Source organism: Salvelinus alpinus, chromosome 28 (genome assembly GCF_045679555.1).
Source record: "Salvelinus alpinus chromosome 28, SLU_Salpinus.1, whole genome shotgun sequence".
Lineage (NCBI taxonomy): Eukaryota > Metazoa > Chordata > Actinopteri > Salmoniformes > Salmonidae > Salvelinus > Salvelinus alpinus.
Window position 1 is genome coordinate 18,475,025 of NC_092113.1, and position 18,181 is coordinate 18,493,205.

Here is an 18,181-nt window from a genome sequence, read left to right on the forward strand (position 1 = left end):
CTCTTTCTTTCTCTCTGTCGGAGGACCTGAGCCCTAGGACCATGCCTCAGGACTACCTGGCATGATGACTCCTTGCTGTCCCCAGTCCACCTGGCCGTGCTGCTGCTCCAGTTTCAACTGTTCTGCCTGCGGCTATGGAACCCTGACCTGTTCGCCGGACGTGCTACCTGTCCCAGACCTGCTGTTTTCAACTCTCTAGAGACAGCAGGAGCGGTAGAGATACTCTTAATGATTGGCTATGAAAAGCCAACTGACATTTATTCCTGAGGTGCTGACTTGCTACACCCTCGACAACTACTGTGATTATTATTATTTGACCATGCTGGTAATTTATGAACATTTGAACATCTTGGCCATGTTCTGTTATAATCTCCACCCGGCACAGCCAGAAGAGGACTGGCCACCCCTCATAGCCTGGTTCCTCTCTAGGTTTCTTCCTAGGTTTTGGCCTTTCTAGGGAGTTTTTCCTAGCCACTTTGCTTCTACACCTGCATTGCTTGCTGTTTGGGGTTTTAGGCTGGGTTTCTGTACAGCACTTTGAGATATCAGCTGATGTAAGAAGGGAAGATATATTTGATTTGATTTGATACTGTGGTGTTAACCAAATCAAGGACACACATTTTCTGATCTACAAGGAAAAATGGGCAGTTATTTGTTTTAAACCTAAACTTAGAACATACACTCTTCAACTATAAGGTACGTTTTTGAGCTCTCCTAGATTTGCCATTGAGGAACATAAGCATGCTGGTAGTTTTCTGTTTCGAACACAGCCCTGCATCCCCACCAACACACAATTTCTGTTGTTGTTTACGTAATCCAAAAACATTCCATTATAAATTGCAAAACAGGTCAGGTGGGCATAATTTCAAAGCTTATTCTATTGCCTACATGGCTAGCTAAGTTATAAAATATGATCTTACAGTGTTAGGCTTTCAAACTAACAGATTGTAACTTTGGTGCACATAGAATGGAGTCATGAGTGCGTGTTCCGCACAGTCTGAGAAAATTCAGCTGAATAGGTCTGGATGGGGCTGGGTTCATATGAAGTGAAACATCTGTACCACTGGGTCAACGCTAAAAGTTAAGATACAGTCTACTGTAGAAGTATGGCCGTTTCCCATTTCACTATGCCAAACAGTGCCTTCAGAAAGTATTCACACCAATTTTCAACATTTTGTTGTGTAACAGCCTGAATGTAAAATGTATTACATTGAAATGTTGTGTTACTGGTCTACACACAATACCCCATAATGTCGAAGTGGAATTGTCTTTTGAGATGTATTTTTTTTGTTAAAAATGAAAAGCTAAAATGTCTTGAGTGAATAAGTATTCAACCCTTATGATATGGCAAGCCTAGATAAGTTAATGAGTTTAAATGTGCTTAACAAGTCACATACACTATTAAGTTGCATGGACTCCCTCTGAGTGCAATAATAGTGTTTAACATTATTTTTGAATGATTACCTCATCTCTGTACACCACACATAAATTATCTGTAAGGTCCCTCAGTCGAGCAGTGAATATCAAACACAGATTCAACCACAAAGACCAGGGAGTTTTTCAAATGCCTGCAAGGAAATAACAAAAGCATACATTGAATATCTTTTTGAGCATGGTGAAGTTATTAATTACACTTTGGATGGTGTATCAATACACCCAGTCACTATGAAGATACAGGCGTCCGTCCTTCCTAACTCAGTTGCCGGAGAGGAAGGAAACCACTGAGGGATTTAACCAGGATGCCAATGGTGACTTTAAAACAGTTACAGAGTTTAATGGCTTTGATAGGAAAACACTGAGGGTTTACTAACCTAAATGACAGCGAGAAAAGAAGTAAGCCTGTACTGAATTAAAATATTCCAAAACATGCATCCTCTTTGCAATAAGGCACTAAATCAAAACTGCAAGAAATGTGGAAAACAAATGAACTTTATGTCCTGAATACAAAGCATTATGTTTGGGGAAAATCCAACACAACACATCACTGAGTACCACTCTTCATATTTTTAAGCATGGTGGTGGCTGCATCATGTTATGGGTATGCTTGTCATCGGCAAGGATTAGGGAGTTTTTTAGGATATGTTAGCAGTTGAAGTCCAAAGCAAATCAGGGGGAGAAAAATAGATGTATCTGAGAAGGCAAATCATAGATGTTATGCTGGGAGGTGGATGTTCAGCCTCCCCTGTCCTCAGCTTTTCTCCACAGAACAAAGGAACAGGATGCCATTTATAACCCCCCACCCTAGCCTGGGGTTGACCAATCAGAAGTCCTTGCAGTGCACCTGGGCCAATGGCCAAATAACAATAATAAGTATCCTGCTCCAGACTCAATGTACAGACCAATGAAAACGTGGCACATGTAGCTCTGAGTACAGGACTGACATTCCACAGATTCTGAACAGGTGTTGAACTGAAGACCAATTATTTACATTGACAATTCCCTATTGACCATTAGTACTCTCGTCCTCTCATCCTCTGCGTTGTGTATTTATCTTCAAAATATTATTATAGATAAAACGAAACAGAATAGAGCTAAGCACAGGCAAAATCCTAGAGGAAAACATGGTTCACTCTGCTTTCCAACAGACACTGGGAGACAAATTAATCTTTCAGCAGGACAATAATCTAAAACACAAAGCCAAATATACACTGGAGTTTCTTACCAAGATGACGTTGAATGTTCTTGAGTGGCCGAGTAACAGTTTTGACTTCAATAAGCTTAAAAATCGATAGCAAGACTTGAAAATGGCTGTCTAGCAATGATCAACAACCAACTTGACAGAGCTTGAAGAATTTGAAACATAATAATGTGCAAATATTGTACAATCCAGGTGTGCAAAGCTCTTAGAGACTTACCCAGAAACACTCACAGCTGTAATTGCTGCCAAAGGTGATTCTAACATGTATTTCAATAAATGTGCAAAATTTCTAAAAACATGTGTTCACTTTGTCATTATGGGGTATTGTGTGTAGATTAGTGAGAAAACAAATATATTTAATCCATTCTGAATTCAGTCTGTAACAACAAAATGTGGAACAAGTCAAGGGGTATGAATACTTTCTGAAGGCACTGTATGTTCAATGACATCCTACTGTATAGTTATTTATTGGCATTTACCACATCTGGCCAAATGTCCATAAACCACAATGTCTTGAGATGTTTTAACACTTGTACAGTTTAGTGGTCAATATATTCCAGCGGACCCTTTGGTTGCCCTCTGCAGTGGGAACGTGATTGTATGACATTCATGTAAATCTACCCAATGGGAAATGTCAGTTAACATAGTTCTAGGTCATACATAATTAAACATGACTCTGGTTTTACTGCCACCTGCATAGTCCATTAAAGAAGCCAAGCATCTTCGTTGATTTCATTAAATGGTAAATCTAATGTGCATAGCCAGTCAACTTCATGTGTTCGCGGCATGGAGAGACTTCACCATAAAATCACACATTGCTTTTGTACATCAAACGGACAGTAATTTTCGGTAACAACATTTAATATGGGATCAATATGGGATCAACAATATGGGATCAACATTTGCAAATGTATTTGCAAATGTAAATCACCAATCCATAAATGTAAATCGCTATCCACAAATGCAATTCACTATCAACAAACAAACACCATTTGATTTGTATATGTAAATCGAGGGCCTTAAGTAAAATGACTGGCATAAAGATTTGCACATAGGAGAGATATGCACAAACATGACAGATATGGCAAACCTGCAGCTCCATATTTGGAAGCGCTTAGGTCACCTGACTTTTGGCAGGGATTTTACGACTACAAATCGCTTTCTATCGTAATAACTTTTTTTCTTTGTGGGAGAACTTCTTGTCTACATGTGAGAACTTCTTGTCTTTTTCTTGTCGTCAAATCCCTACCAAAAGACAGGTGTAATAACTTCCAAATATGGAGTTGCAGGTTTGCCATATCTGTCATGTTTGTGCATATCTCTCCTATGTGCAAATCTTTATGGCAGTCATTTTACTTAAGGCCCTCGGTTTTTCTTATTTTTTAAATATTTTCTACACTGTAAAATAATAATGAAGACATCAAAACTATGAAATAACACATATGGAATCATGTAGTACCCCAAAAAGTGTTAAAAAAAACAAAATATTATTCAAAGTAGCCACCCTTTGCCTTGATGACAGTCTTGGCATTCTCTCAACCAGCTTCATGAGGTGAGAATGAATTTCAATTAACAGGTGTGCCTTGTTCAAAGTTAATTTGTGGAATTTCTTTCTTTCTTAATGCGTTTGAGCCAATCAGTTGTGTTGTGACAAGGTAGGGGTGGTATACAGAAGATAGCCCTATTTGGTAAAGTCCATATTATGGCAAGAACAGCTCAAATAAGCAAAGAGAAACGACAGTCCATCATTACTTTAAGACATGAAGGTCAGTCAATTCTGAAAATGTCCAGAACTTTTAAAGTTTCTTCAAGTGGAGTCGCAAAAACCATCAAGCGCTATGATGAAACTAGCTCTCATGAGAACCGCCACAGGAAAGGAAGACCCAGAGTTGCCTCTGCTGCAGAGGATATGTTCATTAGAGTTAACTGCACCTCAGATTGCAGCCCAAATAAATTCTTCACAGAGTTCAAGTAACAGACACATCTCAACATCAACTGTTCATAGGAGACTGCGTGAATCAGGCCTTCGTGGTTGAATTGCTGCAAAGAAACCACTAGTAAAGGACACCAAAAATAAGAAGAGACTTGCTTTGGCCAAGAAACACAAGCAATGGACATTAGACTGGTGGAAATCTGTCCTTTGGTCTGATGGGTCCAAATTTGAGATTTTTGGTTCCAACCGCCGTGTCTTTGTGAGGCGCAGAGTAGGTGAACAGATGATCTCCGTATGTGTGGTTCCCACCGTGAAGCACGGAGGAGGTGTGATGGTGTGGGGTTGCTTTGCTGTGGACACTGTCAGTGATTTATTTAGAATTCAAGGCACACTTAACAGCATGGCTACCACAGCATTCTGCAGCGATACGCCATCCCATCTGGTTTGCACTTAGTAGGACTATCATTTATTTTTCAACAGGACAATGAACCAACACACCTCCAGGCCTTATAAGGGCTATTTAACCAAGAACGAGAGTGATGAAGTGCTGCATCAGATGACCTGGCCTCCACAATCACCCGACCTCAACCCAACTGAGATGGTTTGAGAAGAGTTGGACCGCAGAGTGAAGGAAAAGCAGCCAACAAGTGCTCAGCATATGTGGGAACTTCTTCAAGATGGTTGGAAAAGCATTCCTCATGAAGCTGGTTGAGAGAATGATAAGAGTGTGCAAAGCTGTCATCAGGCAAAATGTGGTTACTTTGAAGAATATAAAATATTTGATTTGTTTAACACTTACTACATGATTCCATATTTGTTAAATCATAGTTTTGAAGTCTTCACTATTATTCTACAATGTAGAAAATAGTAAAAATAAAGAAAAACCCTTGACTGTCACTGTATATTTAATTATACCATGGTACCACAAGCATGTGGTAAGAACAATTTAACAATACTCTATCTGCAAATCACAATATATTTAACACTTTCAAAACAGTAATACAATGCCCGTATAAACTAATAGACCTATAGTGCCTATCATAAGAAATCACCCCGCTTGGATTTCTTTCACATTTTGTTGCGTTACAAAGTGGGATTGAAATGGATTTAATTGTGATTAATTGTCACTGATCTACACAAAATACTCCATAATGTCAAAGTGAAATGGACATTCTATGAATGTTTACAAAATTAACAAAAAATAAATAAATAAAATGTATTGGTTATAGTGTATCAGTATTCACCCCCATTGTTATGGCAAGCCTAGATAAGTTTGGGAGTAGAAATTTGGGGGGGGGGGGGGGTCACTACAAAGTCACTACAAAGATACTGGCATCCTTCCAAACTGAGTTGCATGAGGCCAATGGTGATTTTAAAAAAGTATGAGTTTAATGACTGTGATAGGAGAAAACTGAGAATGGATAAACAATATTGTAGTTACTCTACAATACTAATCTAAGCCTGCACAGAATAAAAGTAGTTCATAACATGCATCCTTTTTGCATCAAAGCACTTAAGTAAAACTGCAAAAAATGTAACAAAGGAATTAACTTTTTGTCCTAAATACAAATTGTTCAAAATACATCACTCAGTACAATTCTCCATATTTTCAAGCATGGAGGTGGCTGCATCCTGTTATGGGTATGCTTGTCATCATCAAGGACTGAGGAGTTTTTCAAGATAAAAAAAATAATGGAATGGAGCTAAGCACAGGTAAAACCGTAAAGGAAAGCCTGGTTCAGTCTGCTTTCCACCAGAGACTGGGAAATGATCTAATGACAAGACTTGAAAATGGCTGTCTACCAACCATCAACAACCAAGTTGACAAAGCTTGAAGAATATTTAAAATAATAACGTGCACATATTGCACAATCCAGGTGTGCAAAGCTCAGAGACTTACCCAAATAGACTCGCAGCTGTAATCGCTGCCAAAGTGTTTCAAGAATGTATTGACTAATGGGGGTGAATACTTAAGATACATTTATTTTTTATTTTTCCATTTCTTTTTTCCCATTTAGAATTTTTCTAGCACTTTGACATTAAAGAATTTTGTGTGGATCGTTGACAAAAAAATACAATTAAATCCATTTTAATCCCACAATAAAATGTTAAGAAATCTAAGGGGTGAATACTTACGATAGGCAATGTAACTACAGAGGTATAAACATGGCATATGCCTATTCTGAAACCAAAAACTGCTGAATAAAACAAAACAGATTGCTCTGAGTCATAGCTCCTCTAAATTCAGGGGAAAGATTAAGTGTCCTAAAATAATAATTGGCCGATGGTTAGGGAAGATGTGCTTTGAATAGTTGAACAATTTTGAGGGGCCCATCCCTCTCAATACCCTAGATATGTCAAAAGGAGAACACTTACATCACTGAATGATATTTCACTTATTTTACACAAATATTCAACACATTCTTTACTTATCTGTCCCAGACAACGGCAATTCGTGCCAAAATCTTGCTTCAAACAGTTAGCAATGGGTGTATAATAACGTGATGCACTCCTGCTGTCTTCCTGACTAGCCTTGACACGCCAAATCCAGCTGCACTTAAAACAGGATAGAAATACAGATGAATGACTTTGAAATTGCATGATAGAAAACATAGGAAAGGAGTTTTACCTGGTGTGTCTCCATATGGCTTTGGTGGTTTGACAGTCTCCCCTAAACTGACGCTGGCCTTGGTGGTGCTCAGCCTCCTAGGGTGTGGGGTGGTCACCACCGCGAACGTCCTCTGGGGGCTCTTGGTGGTGGTGGTAGTGGTGGTGGCCACGGTAGTGGTCAAGGCCTTGGTGGACAGCGTGGAGTTGGCCGCCGTTTTCCCCTCACCATCGTCAAAGTTGTCCTCCGTCCCTGTGGGTCCCCAGTCGATATATCCGGCCACCGTCGTGGTCCTGCCATCCTGAGATTTGTCGTCGGCGTCCCATTTCAGCTGTCTCCGAGCCCTCCGTAACAACCTCACCACGTCTGTTTTGCTCCCCCTGGGGAGACCTACCGCTGCTGCCGAATCCCATGCCTCGGTCGATGTGTATTTCCATCGGCACTCCTTACATGGCTGTCCTTTGTGTGCCAGTCTCCTGTACTTTTGACCCCTGACCTTTAGCACTGGCCCTCCCCTGCTGTCTGGCAGTGGAACGGGGTTGAGGAGCCGGTGCGCCAGAGTGCTCACAGTCCTCCAATGGAGAATGTTGGGAGTATCCCAGAGGGGCGCCGAGTGGGGCCGGGGGCGAGGCACAGGTTTGGGGATGAGCTTGATCCCCAGGCCCTGACTGAGGGGGCTACACAGGGAGAAATCCAGGGTGAGGTGGGTCATGGCCAGGAGGATCCACACCTGACGCCCTAGACAGCTCCCCGGCCGTAGAGCAGACATCGGACTGGGGAGAAAAGGAGAGAGGCCATTTTAGATTTGGCGTCGGTGCACATTTTAAACCAAAAGGGATAGTCGTAGTTTTGTAGATGAAGGGTTGGTTTCCCAGACATGCATTACGCCTAATCCTAGACTAATAGCACTTTAGGCATAATCTAGGACTAATCTACATCAGAAAGCCATCCAAGAGTGTTTTCTAACTGTGATGGCATCACAGAAGAACGTTGATGGAGGTCTAGTCACCTACACAATGAAACAAATATCGATGTAACATTGTGTACGGTCCGCATCTGCATTCCAGACAGACCTGATTCTCCTCTTAGGCAAAATTCTGCTCTCTGACTAACTAAACTCTGGCAAATTGAGCACCTGAAATGACAAAGGTCAGACACTAAATAAATAGTGTTATACATTTTCAAAGATTAAGGCTTTAAAATATTGCTTTGTGCTGTCAAATGCAGCAAGGATTTATCCTTGATTTTACAGGTTTACTTCTTCAATCCAGTCATTGATCAACTGTAAAAAAAAAGGTGGTCAGGCCTAGTTTAGCTGATCATAATATTCAGCATAGATGTCATCTTGATTCCCGAGGGGCAATTAGATTATGCTGCGAGATAGCACTGAAGGGTGTCATATAATATAAAGTCAGAATTAGACATGGCTTGATGTGAGTACGATATTGAATATGAAAACTTAAAGGTAGACTCAGAGACACGACATCAGCATGCACAGCGGGGCCACTTCCTGTTTATAAAATATCAACAACAACAGACTTCAAAAGAGGGCTCAGTGGTAGTATTGGCAGATTAAATGTTTTTGCTGTTATTGATATCTATAAACAGGACATCGCCCCAATACTACATTTAACATTGGAAGGAATACATTCTTTATCACTTTAGTCATCATTATCATCACCATTAAAACTCTCAAACAAACATTTAAACACCTGTTAAATGTTACCCTGTTTCCAAATCATCCACTGATAGATATCTGTAAACAGGACACTGTCCCATAAGCACTAACATGTGAAGTTCATAAGAGCACATCAAATTTGGTGTCAAATGAAAGCTAAGAGTCTATACTTAAGAAAAGGCATATATACATTTTTCAACCATTTTCCATCCTAAACAATTTAATAATTTAATTCTGATCAAACAGATGGAAAAGGGGTCATAAAGTCTTTAAAGGCATTACAAATACATCAAAACACAAACATGTTGAAGTAAAGACCCCTGCCAACTAATATCAACACTTATATTTCGTTTTTCAGTTATTATTCGATTTTGATTTGATTTATTAGGATCAAATCAAATTTCATTGGTCACATACACGTGTTTAGCAGATGCTATTGTGGGTGTAGCGAAATGCTTGTAAATCCCCATTAGCCGACGCCAATGGCAACAGCTAGTCTTACCGGCGTCCGACACATAACGAAAAAGACATTACAGACAAAATACTTTATAATTGACATATATTTAACAACATTAACATGTAGTATGTGTGTGCATCTATCAGTTACACATGCATGTCAGTACATACAACAAGTCGGTCACATGGGGGAGAGGCGTTGCTTTATTTGTTTTTTTAAACCAGGTTTGCTGTTCACTTGCGCTTTATAAGATGGAAGGGAGTTCCATGCACTCGTGGCTCTGTATAATACTGTAGGTTTCCTTGAATTGGTTCTGGACCTGGGGACTGTGAAAAGACCCTTGGTGGCATGTCTGATGGTGCTGTGTGTAAATTGACTATGCAAACAATTTGGAATTTCTAACACATTAATGTTTCTTAGAAAAACAAGAAGTGGCACAGTCAGTCTTTCCTCAACTAAAACCAAAAGAGAGACTCGCATGCATATTATTAATATTAGCCCACTGATTACAATGAAGAGCAAGACGTGTCGCTCTGTTCTGGGCCAGCAGCAGCTTTCTTTGCAGCAATTGACCATATGACTGTACAATATATCAAGATAAGATAAAACTAGAGCCTTCAGGACTTGCTTTGTGGAGTGTGGTGTCAAAAAAGCAGAGCATCTATTATTACGGACAGACCTCTCCCCATCTTTAAAACCATTGAATCCATATGTTTTTACCATGACAATTTACAAACTAAGGTAACACCAAGTAATTTAGTCTCCTCGATATGTTCAACAGCCACACCATTCATTACCAGGTTCAGGTCTAGAACCTACGGAATAGTTTGTACCAAATACAATGCTCTTAGTGTTAGAGATGTTCAGGACCAGTGTATTACTGGCCACCCAATCCAAAACAGACTGCAACTCTTTGTTAAGGGTTTCAGTGACTTCATTAGCTGTGGTTGCTGATGTGTATATGGTTGAATCATCAGCATACATGGACACACATGCTTGGTTAATGCCAGTTGCAGGACATTGGTAAACATAGAATAGAGTAGCGGACCTAGAGAGCTGTCGTGCGGTACACCACACTTTACAAGCCTTCTGTAAGTTTAGGAAATATGTGACTCATTTCAGGAAACTAGGCGTATGTCGCACGTCACTACTTCACAGGAGCAGCATTTGAACGTATACATTTATTTTTGAAGAAAATTGTTTTGTGCAGAAATGCCTTCTGGAACATATGAATTTTTATGTGCTTTAATAACAAACTTGTATTCCATGAATTCCATACAATTGTTAAATTATGAGCCTAGTTGGTTTAGCCATGGAAAAAGCCAGGAACCTTCCCACTAGCCATGATTGGCTGAACTAATGTATGAGCAGGACATGCCAGGAGATGAGTTTGGATTGGTCTGCCATGTAGAACGCTTCTGTCTTTAACGTGAGCTGTTCAGTAAGTGTTGACAGTCCTTTCTACTGTGCCGTTTTTGAAAAGATATAACGATAGCCATCAAGAACTACAAAAGTTTTGCTACTTTTCTCAACAACATTAATACCCTGAATTTAGCAGGCGCTATCGACAGATCAGTAGGAAAAAGTGATGGGCTACTTTCTTTACACACCACGGTCAGTGTGAACCGAAGTGACTTGACACAAAGCTGGCCAAACAAGATGTAGCTACAAAAAATATTGAATTCAATGGTTCCAGTCTGCCATGAAGCGTTCATCCATGTACACGGGTAAGAGTCTAGCTACATTTTCCAGATACGTTTTTAATTTTGTCAGAAAGTAATTTTTATTGCAAGTTAAAGCATACTGTTAGTTAGCAAACTTTAGTTTTCTGGCTTGCTAGCTAAGGTTACGTGTATGATCTGTGTAGTAATATTATTCAAATCAGAAATCCATTTGCATTGCTAGTTATAGCCTAATATTATCTAGTTAACATTGAACCGAGTTTCTTAGATTTAGCTACCTGCAGATTCATACTACAGCTATGACAATGTTTGTATTTGTAGTAGTATGAGTTGGGGTTATGCCAGTTCATTGATTAGCTAGCTAGCTACCTAGCTACCTAGCTAGCTACCTAGCTACATGTCTAAACAAAAGACTCCACTTCGGCCGTAATATTACATGACCCATCAAATTAGCAGGTGTGTCTGGTGGTGGTTACGGCCATTGATTGTATTTCATGAGCATGTGTACATGTCTAGACAATAGTGACCCATCCACTTAGCTAGATGTGGGTGAGGGGTGGTTATAGCATTTCCTTCACATGACCCATCAATTTAGACAAGTGTGTCGGGTAAGCATCATCTAATAACGATAAAATATTTATAAAATATTTTTATCTGGACACTTTCTATTTTTGATATTGCTACTATGCAAGTAATATCACTGTACCGTTTATACCTTCTGTATCCTGTGCATGTGACAAATAAACTTGTTTTACTATAGTGTGTGTTTACCACATGGCCTCACATTTACCATATGTGAATACTTAAAGAGATAGGTGGGACTAAGGCTTAAGTGGGTGTGAACGGTGCTGAATGGGTGTAGACAAAGAAGATCTCTCCAGTACAGTGGCTTGCGAAAGTATTCACACCCCATTGGCATTTTCCTATTTTGTTGCCTTACAACCTGGAATTAAAATACATTTCTTGGGGGGGTTTGTATCATTTGATTTACACAACATGCCTACCACTTTTGAAGATGCAAAATATTTTACATTGTGAAACAAACAAGAAATAAGACAAAAAAACTGAAAACTTGAGCTTGCATAACTATTCACCCCCTCAAAGTCAATACTTTGTAGAGCCACCTTTTGCAGCAATTACAGCTGCAAGTCTCTTGGGGTATGTCTCTATAAGCTTGGCACATCTAGCCACTGGGATTTTTGCCCATTCTTCAAGGCAAAACTGCTCCAGCTCCTTCAAGTTGGATGGGTTCTGCTGGTGTACAGCAATCTTTAAGTCATACCACAGATTCTCAACTGGATTGAGGTCTGGGCTTTGACTAGGCCATTCCAAGACATTAAAATGTTTCCCCTTATTAAACCACTCAAGCGTTGCTTTAGCAGTATGCTTAGGGTCATTATCCTGCTAGAAGGTGAACCTCCATCCCAGTCTCAAATCTCTGGAAGACTGAAACAGGTTTCCCTCAAAAATTTCCTTGTATTTAGCGCCATCATTCCTTCAATTCTGACCAGTTTCCCAGTCCCTGCCGATGAAAAACATCCCCACAGCATGATGCTGCCACCACCATGCTTCACTATGGGGATGGTATTCTCGGGGTGATGAGAGGTGTTGGGTTTGCGCCAGACATAGCGTTTTTCTTGATGGCCAAAAAGCTCAATTTTATTCTCATCTGACCAGAGTACCTTCTTCAAAATGTTTGGGGAGTCTCCCACATGCCTTTTGGCAAACACCAAACATGTTTGCTTATTTTTTCCTGGCCACGCTTCTGTAAAGCCCAGCTCTGTGGAGTGTACGGCTTAAAGTGGTCCTATGGACAGATACTCCAATCGTGGAGCTTTGCAGCTCCTTCAGGGTTATCTTTGGTCTCTTTGTTGCCTTTCTGATTAATGCCCTCCTTGCATGGTCTGTGAGTTTTGGTGGGTGGCTCTCTGTTGGCAGGTTTGTTGTGGTGCCATATTCTTTCCATTTTTTAATAATGGATTTAATGGTGCGCCGTGGGATGTTCAAAGTTTCGAATATTTTTTTATAACCCAACCCTGATCTGTACTTCTCCACAACTTTGACCTGTTTGGATAGCTCCTTGGTCTTCATAGTGCCGCTTGCTTGGTGGTGCCCCTTGCTTAGTGGTGTTGCAGACTCTGGGGCTTTTCGGAACAGGTGTATATACACTGAGATCATGTGACAGATTATATGACACTTAGATTGCACAAATTTGGACTTTATTTAACTAATTATGTCACTTCTGAAGGTAATTGGTTGCACCATATCTTATTTAGGGGCTTCATAGCGAAGGGCGTGAATACATATGCAAGCACCACTTTTCTGGTTTTTATTTTTTATCATTATTTTAAACATGTTGTTTTTTTCATTTCACTTCACCAATACATAAAATCCATATAAAAATCAATTTAAATTACAGGTTGTAAAAATAGGAAAAACACCAAGGGGGATGAATACTTTTGCAAGGCACTGTAGGAGTATCAAAACATTCAAGTGCCATTTTCTCAAAAAGTTGGTTTACTTTCAAAGCAGAATTTACTTTCCCATTGTTCCTCAACTGCAGTGTATGATATACAATTTTCTAGGTCTGAGTCTCTACCTTTATCCAATGTAATAAACACAATTTGAAATTTTGCTAAATAAGACCAAAATGAGGCAGTCACAGATTTTTTATATTTAACTAGGCAAGTCAGATAATAACCAATTCTTATTTACAATGACAGCCTAGGAACAGTGTGTTAACTGCCTTGTTCAAGGGCAGAATGACAGATTTTTACCTTGTCAACTTGTGGATTCGATCTAGCAACCTTTTGGTTACTGGCCCAACACTCTAACCACTAGGCTACCTGCCACCCCATACTACCTAGTTGTTATTGCCAAAAACTCACATCTTTAAGACACTTTATATTTTATAATTCATGAGGGAGAATGATGATTGTTCAAATCCAAATCAAAGTTTATTGGTTGCGTACACAGTTTAAGCAGATGTTATAGCGGGTGAAGCGAAATGTTTATATTACTAGGGCCTAAGTGCAGTAAAATATCAAACAAGTACACAATAATCAAAAACGAATAAAAAATTAAATAAAGAAATGTCAAAACGAATCCAATTAACAACCCAAATAAGACTGTATCAGTAATCTAAATGCAATCTATGCATATAAACACCGGAAATATATACTAAGATTGATAGGTATGTTCAGCCGTAGGCATATTTTCTATGACAAGCATCCAGTATATAAATATGCGGTGTGTTTAAACGGCGTCTTAAAATATGATGTACTGTAGTAGATATATTAGAATGAGCTATGTCGAGAATAGAGTATATAAATAAAGTGTGAAAAACAGTATAAAAGAAACAGGAGGTGTTCAGTGTTTCATGTCTCTATATACAGTGGGGAGAACAAGTATTTGATACACTGCCGATTTTGCAGGTTTTCCTACTTACAAAGCATGTAGAGGTCTGTAATTTTTATCACAGGTACACTTCAACTGTGAGAGACGGAATCTAAAACAAAAATCCAGAAAATCACATTGTATGATTTTTAAGTAATTAATTTGCATTTTATTGCATGACATAAGTATTTGATACATCAGAAAAGCAGAACTTAATATTTGGTACAGAAACCTTTGTTTGCAATTACAGAGGTCATACGTTTCCTGTAGTTCTTGACCAGGTTTGCACACACTGCAGCAGGGATTTTGGCCCACTACTCCATACAGACCTTCTCCAGATCCTTCAGGTTTCGGGGCTGTCGCTGGGCAATACGGACTTTCAGCTCCCTCCAAAGATTTTCTATTGGGTTCAGGTCTGGAGACTGGCTAGGCCACTCCAGGACCTTGAGATGCTTCTTACGGAGCCACTCCTTTGTTGCCCTGGCTGTGTGTTTCGGGTCGTTGTCATGCTGGAAGACCCAGCCACGACCCATCATCAATCCTCTTACTGAGGGAAGGAGGTTGTTGGCTAAGATCTCGCAATACATGGCCCCATCCATCCTCCCCTCAATACGGTGCAGTCGTCCTGTCCCCTTTGCAGAAAAGCATCCCCAAAGAATGATGTTTCCACCTCCATGCTTCACGGTTGGGATGGTGTTCTTGGGGTTGTACTCATCCTTCTTCTTCCTCCAAACACGGCGAGTGGAGTTTAGACCAAAAAGCTCTATTTTTGAATCATCAGACCACATGACCTTCTCCCATTCCTCCTCTGGATCATCCAGATGGTCATTGGCAAACTTCAGACGGGCCTGGACATGCGCCTGCTTGAGCAGGGGGACCTTGTGTGCGCTGCAGGATTTTAATCCATGACGGCGTAGTATGTTACTAATGGTTTTCTTTGAGACTGTGGTCCCAGCTCTCTTCAGGTCATTGACCAGGTCCTGCCGTGTAGTTCTGGGCTGATCCCTCACCTTCCTCATGATCATTGATGCCCCACGAGGTGAGATCTTGCATGGAGCCCCAGACCGAGGGTGATTGACCATCATCTTGAACTTCTTCTATTTTCTTCTATTTTCTAATAATTGCGCCAACAGTTGTTGCCTTCTCACCAAGCTGCTTGCCTATTGTCCTGTAGCCCATCCCAGCCTTGTGCAGGTCTACAATTTTATCCTTGATGTCCTTACACAGCTCTCTGGTCTTGGCCATTGTGGAGAGGTTGGAGTCTGTTTGATTGAGTGTGTGGACAGGTGTCTTTTATACAGGTAACGAGTTCAAACAGGTGCAGTTAATACAGGTAATGAGTGGAGAACAGGAGGGATTCTTAAAGAAAAACTAACAGGTCTGTGAGAGCCGGAATTCTTACTGGTTGGTAGGTGATCAAATACTTATGTCATGCAATAAAATGCAAATGAATTACTTAAAAATCATACAATGTGATTTTCTGGATTTTTGTTTTAGATTCCGTCTCTCACAGTTGAAGTGTACCTATGATAAAAATTACAGACCTCTACATGCTTTGTAAGTAGGAAAACCTGCAAAATCGGCAGTGTATCAAATACTTGTTCTCCCCACTGTACATGGGACAGCAGCATTGGCTGTGTGAGTGTGTGTGTATGCGTGTGTGTTTGTGAGTATGGGCGTATGCACGTGTGTGAGTGTATACGTGAGTGCAAGAGTCTGCGTGTGTATGTTTTGTGTGAGTGTGTGGGAGTATGTGTGCACACAAGTCTCTAAGCTGCAGGACTGAGTACCGGGCAGGAAGACGGCTAGTGATAGCTGTTCAATGGTCTGATGGCCTAGTGATGAAAGCTGTTTCCAAGCCTCTTGGTCAATGCTTCGATGAACCTGTACCGTCTGCCAGATGGTAGCAGAGTGAACAGTCTGTGGCCCGTGTGGCTTAGGTCCTTATCTTTTTCTTAGCTTTCTTGGAAGGCAGGCAGCATGCCACTGATGGTGTGTTGGGCTGACCACACCACCCTCTGAAGAGCCATGCGGTTGAGGACGGTGTAGTTGCAGTATCATACGGTGATGCAGCCCGACAGAATGCGCTCAATGGTGTATCTGTAGAAGTTCATGAGGTTCTTAGGGGCCATGCCGAATTTCTTCAGCCGACTGATGTTAAAGAGGCGCTGTTGTGCCTTCTTCACCGCATTTAGCACTAACTTCAGTTAGTAAATACGTCTGCTAGAATCCTGACTAGAACCAAAAAAAAAAAAGTCATCATATTACTCCAGTGCTAGCCTCCCTACACTGGCTTCCTGTTAAGGTCTCTCTCTCTCTCTCTCTCTGATTTTGTCAGAAAGCTTTAATTCTTGTTAATCTAACTGCACTGTCCAATTTATAGTAGCTATTACAGTGAAGTAATGCCATGCTATTGTTTGAGGAGAGTGCACAGTTATGAACTTGAAAATGTATTAATAAACATTTGGGCAGTCTTGATACAACAGTTTGAACAGAAATGCAATGATTCATTGGATCAGTCTAAGACATTTCAAATACACTGCTGCCATCTAGTGGCCAAATTTAAATTGTGCCTGGGCTGGAATAATACATGACGGCCTTTCTCTGCAATTTCAAAGATGATAGATAAAAAAATACTCATGTTTTTTACCAGATCTAACGTTTTATATTCTCTTACATTCATTTCACATTTCCACAACCTTCAAAGAGTTTCCTTTCAAATGGTATCAAGAATATGCATATCCTTGCTTCAGGTCCTGAGCTACAGGCAGTTAGATTTCGGTATGTAATTTTAGGTGAAAATTAAAAAAAAGGGGCGGATCCTTAATTAAATCAATCCACAGTTGTGCACCCCAATACATGTCAGACATGCTTTTAAAAAGAGATTTGTCACATTCCTAATGTGTGATTCAAAATTTAGTTCGGAATATAAAATAACACCTTCGTTTTTACCTGGTGTTTTATCTTCTTTGCCCGTGAATTAAAATGCGCGGCCAGATTCTCTCTCTGTGCTTTGGCTCCAACAATATAGTAAGTACCTCGGTCTTGTCTTGATTTGGCTGGAGGAAGTTGTGAGCCATCCAAGTATTTAAATCACTAATACAGTTTAATAACAGAAAACTCAAATCCCTTTTACCTAATTTATGTTAAATGTGCAACCACAGGAAACAAAACTCTAGACCACCTTTACTCCACATACAGAGACGCGTACAAAGCTCTCCTCGCCCTCCATTTGGCAAATCTGACCATAATTCTATCCTCCTGATTCCTGTGCACAAACAAAAACTAAATCAGGAAGCACCAGTGACTCAGTCAATAACAAAGTGGTCAGATGAAGCAGATGCTAAGCTACTGGACTGTTTTGCTAGGAATATGTTCCGGGATTCTTCCGATGGCATTGAGTATACCACATCAGTCACTGGCTTCATCAATAAGTGCATTGATGACGTCGTCCCCACAGTGACTGTACGTACAGTACATTCCCCAACCAGAAGCCATGGATTACAGGCAACATCAGCACTGAGCTAAAGGGTAGAGTTGCCGTTTTCAAGAAGCGGGACTCTAACCCGGAAGCTTATAAGAAATCCCGCTATGCCCTCCAACAAACCACCAAACAGGCAAAGCATCAATACAGGACTAAAATTGAATTGTACTACACCGGCTCCGACGCTCGTTGGATGTGGCAGGGCTTGCAAACTATTACAGACTACAAAGGGAAGCACAGCCGCGAGCTGCTCAGTGACACAAGCATAAATTACTTCTATGCTCGCTTCGAGGCAAGTAACACGA

At 40.4% G+C, this 18,181-nt stretch overlaps 1 protein-coding gene across 1 annotated transcript in view; it reads right to left on the minus strand.

Annotated features, from left to right (window-relative positions):
* Positions 1-18,181, minus strand: part of LOC139557323 (adherens junction-associated protein 1-like) — a 75,701-nt gene that overhangs the window by 19,549 nt on the left and 37,971 nt on the right. The window contains exon 2 of the mRNA XM_071371981.1: positions 7,201-7,952. Coding sequence (XP_071228082.1) covers positions 7,201-7,952 — 752 coding nt within the window. The remainder of the gene's footprint in view (positions 1-7,200; positions 7,953-18,181) is intronic.